The sequence below is a fragment of the Sorex fumeus genome, unplaced genomic scaffold (assembly GCF_029834395.1).
Source record: "Sorex fumeus unplaced genomic scaffold, SorFum_2.1 ptg000024l, whole genome shotgun sequence".
Lineage (NCBI taxonomy): Eukaryota > Metazoa > Chordata > Mammalia > Eulipotyphla > Soricidae > Sorex > Sorex fumeus.
Genome location: NW_026606081.1, coordinates 28,631,482 through 28,644,661, shown reverse-complemented (window position 1 = coordinate 28,644,661; position 13,180 = coordinate 28,631,482). Strand labels below are relative to the sequence as shown.

The following is a 13,180-nucleotide window of genomic DNA, read 5'->3' as shown; positions in this document are numbered from 1 at the left end:
AAAAAAAGAATAGCAAACTTCCTTTTAGGGGTAAGATATTGAAACAAGAACATGAACCCAAAGGGGGAAAAATGTTTTTTTATATTTTTTTAAATATTTTTTCTGACTATAAACAAATTATTCATTAGCAACCACTAGGAGTCATTCTTGTTTAAAATGTCCCTTATTGCATAATTTCCTGATCATGTGCCAAGCTGTCTTCACCAGGGCAACTCAGAGAGGGGTGGGTTGAGTTTCCCTCCCCAGCCCAAGCAGCACCCCAGCAGCTGAAAACCTCCAGAACCCAACCACTGCCACGCTCAAGGCCACTCCAAATGCTCAGACGAGCCTCACTCAAGAGTGAACCTGCAGAAAAACCCAGGATGTGAGGACCAGTGACTGAGATCTCCAAGCCCACTTGAATCGGGACTTGGCCCCTTCCCCTCAGCTCCCCAGTTTTCCAGTAGTTTGGCAGTCACACCCACAAATTGCTCCCCCCCCCCCCCCCCCCCGCACACATACACACCATGTAATCTTATCAACAGCCAACACCTAGAGACTATAAACTAAAGCTTTCGGAAGAGAGTAACGCAGAATGTCCTGTGTCAGTGTGACCTCTTATACTCTGACCACTTACATACCAAAAGTACCACACATTTGTTTGGTTTTAACATACTTGTTTGTATTATCTTATGTATGGGCTTAAATGGGTCCAGAATGAAATACAACACCCTTTATACACTTCCCTCTTATTGTGGCGGGAAGGTGGTCAGTGGTGGGATTGGTGTTTGAATATTATCTGTAATGTACTATTGTGAACCACTATGAAAATATATTTAAAAAATTGCAAAAAGAAGTCCTTTATTTTTTAAAGGATAAAAGGTTATTCTCTGCACCCTGGTTGACCAAGATCAAAGGGTGTGACCCCTGGGGGCCCTAAGCATTGTTGGAAGGCCTCTGCCTCACCAGTTACCAGTTACTAAACAGAGGAGCAGTGGAGAGAATAGAATAAAGGCTATCCTTATATTAAAGAAATCAGCAACCCTGTTTTCCTTTGTATATTCCCTCGGGCTATTCAGATAAAATCAGATATGGTTTTGTTGAAAGAAATGACCATAATCTCTCCTCCTTGGCCCTCCTGGTCTTATTCTTTCCCCTCCTGGAGAACTTGTACAGATTCCCAGTGAAGTTGAGAAACTTTTTTTACTGTTTCAAAGGATGGCAGAGCTACAGAAGAGAGACAGAGTATGTTTTCAGAACAGAGCTTTCTTACCAACGTGCTCCTGCAGCGGGGCTGCCGAGTGTGCAGCCCGAGCAGAGAGCATTTTCTCAATAGCAGGGGGCAGCCTCCTCCAGTTGGTGAACTCCAACGTGAAGATAAGGACATCATCACTGACTGCATCAATCCTACAGAAGCAAGATGGTAACATGCCGTTACATACAAGGTGTACCAAGAACTCACACTACAAACAAGCAACACTTCATTTTAATGTGGAAGGCTGACAAAAATAGAAAAATATTCATGTTAGGCCAAAGAGATAGTGTAGCGGGGAGGGCGCTTGCCATGCACATGGATGACCCGGGTTTGATCCCCAGCATCCCATATGGTTCCCCAAGAACCGCCAGAAGTAATTTCTGAGTGCAGAGCCAGGAGTAACCCCTGAGCTCTACCACGTGTGCCCCCAACCCCCAAAAAGAAAAATATTCATTCAAAGGGAGTGAAATTCAGCAGCTAAGAGTAATTATCAACAGGTTCCTAAAGGAAACAAAACTGAGTCTAATTACCCACATGGTAAGAAAAATCTCTAGTCTTGTAGACTCCCGGAAGATTCCTTCCCATTCCCCAGAAGCAGGGGTAAGAAAAGACAGACAGCATCAATGGAGCTAGTAGATTTGCATTATCTTCTCCCAAAAAACCATCCTGCTCATCATAGATACATAATAGTACTGAAAAGATAGAACCCAAACTCCCCGTTATCCCTACTCTGAGAGTCCAGGAAAGAGGACTTGTTTCTATTCAAAACCCAAGGATGTGCAACGTCCTCCCTTTTAGAAGTTGTGCCCTACACAATGTACTAGAGTTAAGTTTTATCTTTAAGGACTGAACAAATGTGTTCAAGACAATTAGCCTCCACGTGTTTTTCAAATAATGTCAGATTTTCTAACAATATAGCCCCCTGCTCCCTCCAAGGTCCCTAAGTTCACGAGAACTTAAATCACTGGTTTAAGCAAAGTTCTGAATGCTGTTTATTGATTCAGTATGGAACTTAGGGTTGCAGCTCCAAACTCTGCATGGACACAGCACTCGCTGTCCCCACATTCAAAGTGCCAGTGCTTCATGGCACCCAAAGATTCCTTACTAATTCCTTCACCCCACCCAACTGTCCCCTGTGGTAGCACAGGAGTCTTCACCAACTATAAGTTTTTCATTTTTTTTCACCAGTTAATATGCTTTATTTGTTCCAATTGTATGTATGAGTGAACACATCTAGTAATCGTCTTTCACATCTTATTGCATCTTGCACAATTATGTCAAGATGCATCCGTTTTGTGTCACTGCTTCATTTTTTTTAAGGTAGGGAAGGATTTCTTTGAGAATCTATACGATAGCAAGTATAGCAAGCATAGAATCTACACTATAGTATATACTATACTATTGTCTATGCAGCTATCTGATAATTGACATATTTAGGTTGATTCTGTGTTTTGGTTACTGTAAATAATGGTACTATGAACATAGGGCTGTAGATATTCTTTCAAATTAGTGCTTTCATACTCTTTGGATAAACACATAGGCCTGGTATTAATGGATCATATGGAACTGCCATTTTTATTTCACAAAAAACCTCTAGACATTTTCCAAGTAACACCAACCTATACTCCCACTAAAACTAAAGGAGTTCTCTTTTCTTCCCAGGTGTGAGGCGAGAGTTCACTGTAACTCTATTAATTTCCCCTGGCATTTATTACTTGTGTGTCTGTGGGCTGTTTGTCCATTTGTTTAATCCCTCCCTTCTCCCCCTTCTTTAGCATCATAGCTGTTGATGCTGACACTGAAATACCAGAATTCACACAGACAAGTGGCTGTGGCATTTAGCCTTTCAGCAGTGGTCCCCAGTCCACAGTACTCACCCACAGTGAGCCACAGTGCTCAGCAGTGTCTGTGCTCCTTTTGCACTGCTGCTTGCACATGTGCTCACCATGGTATGAGGACATACACTGTGCTTGCAACCCTTGCCAAAGGTCAGAGTGACTGTGAGCCCACAAATCTCTCCCTATTGCAGCACTCACCAGGGTCTCACTGATTGTGGTGCCCACACATCTCTCCCTGTTGTGGCCCTCACCAGCAGTCAGGCTGACGGGAGCCCACACATTTCTCTCTGTTGCAGGTCTCACTGACTGCGATGCCCACACACAGATCTCTCCCTGTTGTAGCCCTTGCCAGTGGTCAGGCTGACTGTTGAGCCCATACATAGCTCCCTGTTGCAGGTCTCATTGACTGTGGTGCCCACACATCTCTCCCTGTTGCAGCCCTTGCCAGCGGTCAGGCTGACTATGGAGACCACACATCTCCCTGCTGCAGTACTCACAAGGGTCTCACTGACTGAGGAGCCCTCACATCTCTTCCTGTTGCAAGTCTCACTGACTGTGGTGCCCACACATCTCTTCTTGTTGCAGTGCTCACCAGGGTCTCACTATGGTGCCCACACATCTCTCCCTGGTGCAGTGCTCACCAGGGCTACACACACCTGGCTGTCTACAGTGCCAGGGAGAGTAGACAGAAGAGTTCAATCAGGCTCTGAAAAAAGAACTACGAGGATTGTGCTCAGCACATGTGGAAACACCGGAATTTACCCTTGAGACTGGATGCAAAGCCACTAAGGAGGCATTTGGGGCCACTGCATTCCTCCCGCAGCCCTACTACCATCTTCTCTGGAGAGTTTTCTATTCAGTTGCTTGCCCATTCTTTGACTAGGTTGCTTATTTACTTGGGGGCCTCCCAGGAAATGTTTGGGCTCCCCAAGTGCCACTGCTGGTAATACTCAGCTCAGCTGGAAGGGCCCAACAGCTCAATGCAGCAATGCAAAGCTACTCAGGCCCCGTGGTTCTAGAGGGCCCTGAGATCACCTCCACAGTCCCCAAGGTCTCTGAGACCACCTGGATTGCTACTCTGTGATCAGGGATCATTCCTGGCAGTGCTTAGGGAATCATATGAGGTGGCGGGGACTGAACCTGAATTGGCCCACATGTAAGACAAACCGTCCTACCTGCTGTAATTGGGCTCCAGCCGTTGACATCTAGTTGTATTTTGTGGAAAACAATTTGCTGTCATCTATTCTACCATTTTGCAATAAGTCAGAAAAGTTCTGATTTTTAGTAACATTGGTCTTTAAGCCATCAATCCTAATCTTAAAATGAAAATAATGTTTATGTTACTTATTTCAAGAGTGGAGCTAGCAAGCTACCGAGAGTATCTCACCTACATGGCAAAGCCTGGCAAGCTACCCGTGGCGTATTCAATATGCCAAACACAGTAACAAGTCTCACAATGGAGACATTACTGGGCCCGCTCGAGCAAATCGATGAACAACGGGAGGACAGTGCTACAGTGCTACAGTTCAAGAGTGTATGTGAAAATAATGAGAACTCTGATAGGTATTTTTACAACAATACAATGTTATAAAAATACTTCAAAAAAGATCACCTTCTTAAAGATATTACTGAGCCAAAATAAGCAAAAGAAAACAAAAAAAAGAAAAGAAAGAAAATAAGCAGTACTCTAATCTTTCTTCTCTGAAAGTTTGCTTCTCACAACTCAATGTACCATTACAAGACCTGTTTGGAGAGTATAAAAGTTTTTTCTCAAGTCCTTCATTCTCTAATATGCTAAAGAGTAGCACAAATGCTATGGGTAGACATTTTCTTCTCAGAATACTGTCAGTCAGATTGCAAGCGAGAATAGACAAAACGAAAAGATATACTGAAAGAACAACCTTCTTGATTTTCCAGGTTACCAAAAATGACTGCTTTTGGCATCCACTCTCCAGTAGTATCTCAATGATTTCATTTCTCACTTTTAATGTGCTTTAAGCCTTCCTGTGACCAAACACTAGTTATCTAAACCTATACTTGAAAAATGAATCTGTGTTATACAGTGTTAGTAAATATAATGTTTATGTGTCACTGATGCCACTAAAAATGTACTGTTACTGTATTACACTGGCCATTATATTGCACAAAGTAGTTGTACAATCGTAAGCAAATAAAAGTGAGTCAACCTAACCACTGATGACATTTACTTTGCCTATTACATTGTAGGGGAAGCTATTCTTGCACTTAAAGTTGAAAAAAAACATTTCAACTTTGTAGATTACATTGTGACAGGCAATTATTCAGCCAGATACATTTTTATGAGTGTTTAAGACAGGCAATACCTAGAAAAGACATTTATAATTTATATGACAAAGATTAAGCAACACACATATGATATAAATAAGATACAACTAAAATCTACTTTACCAACATACTGGCATTTCTATAGAATAATGTTTTATAACTATTCTTTGAGTATAAATTTGATCAAAGAAAGCAAAACATCTGTCATTTCAACACAAACACTGGCATTATCCATTCAACAAAGATTGGTGAACAAAAATTTAACCATGCTAAAGCATTTTCACTGCTAGAGTGAAATTTCCCATTGTATTTTTTTCCCTAATGAATATAAAGTGACTAAAGTTATTCCTTTAGAGTAAAATATATGCAATGGGCATTCTCAGTTCACATAGCCGAAACTTTACAATTTAACTCAAAATAAGTTGTAATTTACTGATTCTTAACTCTTTTCTATATCAATACAACCAGTCAATATAGTATACATCCAGTGAATTATTATCACAAAATTCTAAAAAAGGACTCCTCACACAGGGAAGAAATTTGTGTCAGAATTGGGGATGGGATAGTGTATTTTACAGACCTTCCGAGGACAGTAAAGCTACACAATCCCTCTCCCTCCAGAATTCCATGTATTTGCTAAGGAAAAGGAAGAAAAAGAAGCATGTGCAGTCTTTTTTCTCTGCGTAGGATCTTCCTACCTTAGGAGTAGGAAAAATAGACATCAACCACTCAGATGAAGCAGGGATTAAGGCAAAGGTACCCAAGAAGTCTGGGAAACGGCGCCCCAGGTTGAAGTGCATGCCTGACACTGAGAGGCCCTAGCCCCAGCACCACACGTATGACCCAGGACTATGATGTTAGTCCACATCATCAAGCCGCAGCGTCAAATCACCAATCCCAGGGCTGGAGAGATAGCACAGAGGATAGGGCATTTGCCTTGTGTGCAGCCGACCCAGGTTCAATTCCCAGCATTCCATATGGTCCCCTGAGCACCGCCAGGAGTAACTCCTGAAGGAGTAACCCCTGTGCATCACCAGATGTGACCCAAAAAGAAAAAAAAAATCACCAAACCCAGCACAAATCCATCAGCCCAAGAATGAACGGGTGTGAGCCCAGTGTGTACAGGTACTGCAGGGAAAACTGCATCACCATAAAGCATGATTAAGGTACCTGAAATAAAGTACCTGAACTTAAATGATATGACTGTTTACACAGGGCAAAGGCAGCATAGCTCAGTGGTTAAAAACACAAACTTGAGTCATGTACAGACAAACCAGTTCTAGTCTAAATTCTAACTTACATTAGCTGTGTGAGTTTGGGCAAGTATTTATTTAAATACTCGGTACCTTGATCTCCTGTAAAATACGAAAAACAGTGCTACTCTACTTTATACTAAATGAGTTAATATAATAAAAAATTAGGACAGTATTAACTATGTCAATATTGAGTAAAGTGTTTATTTGATAAATAAACTAGAAATCAAATGAAGTTAAAGAGCTTTTAGTATGGGGCAAGTGGTAGAACTTCAGAGCTAATAGTTTCCAGTAGATGAGAAAGGAATGTGCTGAATGCCGCCTGAAGTGGGGTCCGGGAAGAAAAGGAGCACACTGCCAGGATCAGCCAAGCCCCCATGCGTGTGCTGGTTTCAGAGTGGCGGTCGGGGTATCCTAGAACATTGAGGGACAACTGCTGCTATGTAGTAGGAGTCCAGACAACAACAACATCCACTGAAACAAAGTCCAACGGTTTCAAGTGACTGTTTTGTCAGATACAGCACTCACTAGTGGAAGCTTTTATCTCAGTTTCTATGTGGACAGCACATCTGTGAAAGGGACTTTAAACATATCAATATATACATGCAAATAGCTTAAAAATCAAATCTCTTGATTGTCAATAATCTTTATATTTCATCCAGTACCTAATTATTTGTGAGATTTTATGTAAAAATTACTGATGGGTTTGTAATGATCAGCAGTTGATAGATAACTTTGTATTAACTGATAGAGAAATAAATACAATCCAGGACCCAATGTATTATAGACTATAAACTAAAAGGTAAAGTGGAGATCAGAACATCTAAACTTTACTTTTTCTTCCATGTACATTAAACAACTCAGAAGGAGGTTTACAAAACACAGGTCAAAAATGGACAGTGGGCTGGAGCAATAGCGCAGTGGGTAGGGCGTTTGCCTTGCACACGGCCGACCTGGATTCGATTCCCAGCATCCCATATGGTCCCCTGCCGCACTGCCAGGAGTAATTCCTGAGTGCAGAGCCAGGTGTGACCCAATAACCAAAAAAAAAAAAAAAAAAGACAAATCCTAAGCATAAAAACTTAAGAGAAAACCACCCAATTCTACATCACAGTAGACCTTTTTTTTTTAAGAAAGTGTGATACTAATATATTACCAATCAATACCAATCAAACTTGATCTTTACATGAAGATAAAGAACTCACCAGAGGGAAAATGAAGACCCAGAAATTCAAACTAAATTTACAAGGAGGAACTACTAATATTGCCTGACTAAACCCAAAGAATTATCTCTTTTGAAGAATAATTTAAATAACAAGATATCAAAGCGCTTTAACTCTAAAATACAAAATCTCAGTATATTTAGCTTAACTACTTGAGTGAATAATAGTTTCTGAAGTATAAATATTGCTAAACTTTTTATTAAAATTTTAATAAAATACCTATGTAACTCTTTCCTAGACACACTTATTCCATATTCTCATTTGCCTTGCACTATTAGACCAAAAAACTTCTCTCATTGCTACAATTATCTTTGCATCCCACTAAGACACTAACAACATATGCAAAGACTGAAGGGTGAGACAGAATTCTCGCTCAACAAAAATCCTAATTTACTTTCCATATAACCACTTATAGGGGCTGTCCTAAGAATCTACTGAAGCTATATCCTCGGCTACTTCAAAAATCAGCATGCATTACTGGAGACAGATTTCAACTAGACAGGATGCTATGGAGCATATTCAGTTTAGCTACCTATGAAATAAATCTCTAAAGCAGCTACATCATTCTGTCACAGTCATTCCAAGAGACGCATGAAAGAAACATACCAAGGAAAGAAATTTTCTTCTCAATGATTTTCTCAAAAAGAGTTTACTCGAAAAATCTCAGAAGAGAGCCACAAGCTGCAGAGAAGCCTCCAGACCCTGTGCCAGGCTGCATCTCATTCCAATCGTCCAGGCGAGGGGCTGGTGAGCCCACCACTTAGTCTACAAGAGCCCCGGCAGCCAAAATTCTCCAGAACCCAATGGCCTCCATGCTCGCAGCCAATCTCCACATGCTCAGAACAAGGCTCCCACATGAGAACGGACCTGCTGAAAAATCCAAGTATGCGGGATTTGTGAATGAAACCCCCAGGCTCTAATGGAGTCAGGAATGGGTGAGCTCCCCCCCATCTCCTTGTGCTTCTGGGGGCCTGGCAGTCACACCCACAAATTGCCTCTGGCACCATATAAGCTCATTAATGGCCATGATCCAGAGACTCACAAATAAATCTCAGAAGAGAGCAACACACTGCAGAGATGTCTCTAGACCCCTAAGTCACCATGCAGTTAAAAATTTTACTCTATCGGATCCTCCCAGGAGGGGAGATGCATGTCGAAAGTAGACTATGGACTGAACATGTTTGCCACTCAATGCCTCTTTTGCAGACCACAACACCCAAAAGGAGAGAGAGAACACAGGGGATTGCCCTGCCACAGAGACGGGGGGATGGGGGGATGGGGGTGGGAGGGATATTATCCATGGTGGTGGAAAATGGGCACTGGTGGAGGGATGGGTATCTGATCATTGTATAATTGAAACCAAAGCACAAAAAATTGTAAATCTACAACTTTAAAAAAAATAAAATAAAATAAAGGGGGGAAAAAAAAATAAAAAAAAAAAAAAAAAAAAAATTTTACTCTATCACCCTATTTAAAATTTTAGAATTTCTGGAGCAATGTCTCATACTCTACACCACTGATTTCCCAGAGTAGCTCACCATATTTGATGGAGTATAAAGTAGAAGACAACCAATCACGATAAAAAATATATATATATACATATATACATATATTAGCACACAAGTCTCAACCTGTAACACCATGTTAGTTAAGCTCTTACACAAGAGCTTAATAACTCCAGGGTGAGACACAACAATCTTCACACACTTTCCTCTAAGGAAACTTTTTTGGATCATTTTCAGCAGATTATTCATAACAAACAATACAATGTAGATTATTTAGAATTTGCCTTTGGGGCAACTTGGATGGTGGTGGGTAGATTTGAAATAATGGTGGTAGGAAGGTGTAATGGTGGTGGGATTGGTGTTGGAATACTGAATGTAATAAATTGTGAGCAACTTTATACATTTTTTTGAAAAGAGTTCACACCCATTCATAACTTCTTCCTTCCAGTAATCTCTGACCTTTTTCTAGGACTGTATCCTTATAGTCAATCTCCCCTCCCCTCTTCGTCTCTCCTCATAACACAAGAATATCAAGAAATTAGGGAAAATTAAAGGTAGAACATTTACTCAAAAAGGATAAGGTCCACTACAGTAGGATTTCTTACCAAGAACTGCAGAGCATATTCAGAGGGTCAAATCCAGCAAGCAACAGAGCCGGTAACCATTCTTTGTATTTTTTCTGTGCTTTAACTGCATGAACTATAAATTCGGATATGTGGTACCAAGGTTCCACCGGGTAGCTTTTCTTCAAAAAGTAGCGAAACTCTGAAAACGTCTCATACTTCAGACAATACGCCAAATGAAGTTCATTTAGCTGGGCACCATACTTCAAAAGAATATTCACAATTCTGAAAAATTCACAGCTCCACCACGAAAAAATAGTAACAATAATAAAGGAAAGAAGGGAAAAAAGAGAAAATGTTAGACTTTTACATTATAAAAATGTACTTCTTACAAACACCTCTAAGTTTCAGCCACAGAAGAACAGACAGATGACTTTTCCAGGTATAACAAACAGACTGAAATTAGAAGACAGGGCAGGGGCAGAGAGTCATTTACTTTTCAATGTATACAAACCTGCAAGTTTTCTTGCAACTATGAACAGAGAATACCTTTAGATTTTAAAAAGAATCATTTTACAATTTTTTAAACTATCATTATCATTGATAAGCAGGTTAATTCTCATTATAATGTCTAGGATATTTCATCATCTATAAGAATACTCACTAAAGAGAGTCAGTGAACTCTGAAAGAGACACAATTCCCATTCGAGGAATTTCCAAGTCCTTTAGCAACAGCAACAGCCTGGGCCAATCTATTACTTTCAAATGCCTAATGCTAAGAAGCAATTGTGAGAAAAGCTCTTCTATTAATAAACACTTTAATGTACCACTTTATATTGTGTGTATGCATACTATGTAGTAAACAGTATATATATGTATATGTTTTGGGACAACAACTGGCAGTGCTCAGGGGTTATTTCTGACTTTGAACTAAGGAATCACCCCTGGTGGAGTCTGGGGGACCATATGGGATGTTAGGGATCAAACCTGGGTCAACCACATGCAAAGCAAACACTCTCTCCATTGTACTATCACTCTGGTCCTTCTAAAACTAATATTTTTCAGGAAGTGCTTTTACCAAATAGGGTTGGGGAGATAATTCAAAAGTTTTGTATTCTTTGCATATAGGAGGTGCAGGTTTGATACCTGGCAGGTATCAATGATCCCTTGAGCACTGAGTCAAGAGTAGTTAATAATAAAGCACTGGTAGATGGGGAAACAAAACAAAGTACCTTCATGGGATCAAATTTTTTAACTATATCTATCAAGTTTATTAACTAAAAATAGTAACCTTAAAATATTTACAAGCTGTGGTCAAACTGATGGAAATTAAATGAACTGTCTTTGGAGAGTTATTGGCAAGATATGTCAAAAGAAGTACCATAGCAAAGTCAAAGGAAAGCAAACAACTCTTCAAAAACTCATTAGCTGTGTCACTCTGAATAAATTAATCTTTACTATGGCACAAATTAACTAGCAATATATGTCTACATAAAATAAAACATGTAAAGCCAAATACCAAAAAAAAAGCCAAATACCACATCAATTAAAATAAGTAAAGTAAGTAAAGGCCCTCCCGTGATCATCGATTTGCTCGAGCGGGCCCAGTAACGTCTCCATTGGGGACTTTGTTGTTACTGTGTCTGGCATATCCAATACGTCACGGGGAGCTTGCCAGGCTCTGCCATGCGGGCGAGATACTCTCGGTAGCTTGCCGGGCTCTCCGAGAGGGGCGGAGGAATCGAACTCGGGTCGGCCATGTTGGCTGCGTGCAAGGCAAACGCCCTACCGCTATGCTATCGATCAATTAAAATACAAAGTAACAAATATAAATCTTGAACATTTTCATGAGAAAAGAGAAATTTCATCCTATTTCCATAAATATGTTAATCATAGCATTATCTATAGAAAACTTTCTAAGGTATAGAAGAAATTACCTTAAATGTTCAAGAACAGGAACAGATCATCAAAGATATGAGTTGGGGCCAGTGAGATAGCTCAGGGATTAAGGCACTTGCCTGCACGTACCCAGCACAGCATTGGTCTCCCAAGTGCTGCCAGGAGTGATCCCTGAGCACAGAGGAAGTCAAGAGGACCACCAGGTGTGATAGCAGCAACACAGAGAGAGAGAGAGAGAGAGAGAGAGAGAGAGAGAGAGAGAGAGAGAGAGAGAGAGAGAGAAAGAGAGAGTGGCTAATTTTGGTTTGATTCCAGTGCTGCAAATAGTCCCGTGAACACTGCGAGGAGTGATTCCTGAACACAGAGTAAAGAGTAAGCAAGCACTCAGCACAGCTGGGTATGCCTCCACTAAAAATAAAACAAAAGCATGAGTCCTCAGAAGTTACAATTAGGACAGGTGTTTTACTATGGTAAAACATTTATTACATACTTTTAAAATATCAATGCTAACATGAATGTTCACTATATAAACAACTGTGTAACATTATGGGGGCCAGAGAGAAAGTGCAGCAGGTGGAGCATTAGCCCTATGCACACAGTCAACCAGGTTCAAACCCCAGTAACCTAGATGGTCGCCTAAGCACCAACAACAGAAATTTCTGAGTGCAGGACCAGGAGTAACCCTTGATCATTGCCAGGTGTGGAACCCCACCACAACCACCAAAAAATTGAATTGAAATTACAGGGACCAGAGAGATAGTACAACAAGTAAGGCACTTGCCTTGCACACAGCTGATCCAGGTTTGATCCCTGCCATATCTTTGAGATGCAGAAGATCCTTTTTTTAATTTTTATTTTACTGAATCACCGTGAGATGGTTACAGACTTATAAACTTTCGTGGTTATATTTCAGTGATACAATGTTCAAGCACCCATCCCTCCACCACTGCCCATTCTCCACCACCAATGTTCCCAGTATCCCTTCCGCCACCCCCACCCACAGAAGATTCTTAATTTAATGTAGTCCCATTTGTTTACGTTTGCTTCCACTTGCTTGGTCACTTCATCTTTAAAGTTGCTTTTTAGTTCAGTGTCATGGATTAAAAAAAAATAGTAAGGACACTGTTACCTGCCACTATCTGGTTATTTGTTCCTAATGAAAATTCTATCACCTAAGACTATTCTTAAAAACATCCCTATATAGAATTCTCCTCTGGTTACCTTCAGAGAGAGGAAAAATGAGAATCTGTTGCTAGCAATACTGCGCCACAAGAAATGCTCAAAGATACTTCTGAGCATTGATTCTAAACAGTTACCACTAATGTTTATTTCAACATTGACCTTATAACCAAGCTCTCATT

General features: G+C 40.5%; 1 protein-coding gene across 2 annotated transcripts in view; it reads right to left on the bottom strand.

Moving 5' to 3' along the window:
* ASB3 (ankyrin repeat and SOCS box containing 3) overlaps positions 1-13,180 on the bottom strand; it is a 151,042-nt gene that overhangs the window by 17,435 nt on the left and 120,427 nt on the right. For both annotated transcript variants that reach the window (XM_056114057.1, XM_056114058.1), the window contains 2 exons: positions 9,963-10,220; positions 1,253-1,386 (listed from right to left, as the gene is read on the bottom strand). In XM_056114057.1, coding sequence (XP_055970032.1) covers positions 1,253-1,386; positions 9,963-10,220 — 392 coding nt within the window. The remainder of the gene's footprint in view (positions 1-1,252; positions 1,387-9,962; positions 10,221-13,180) is intronic.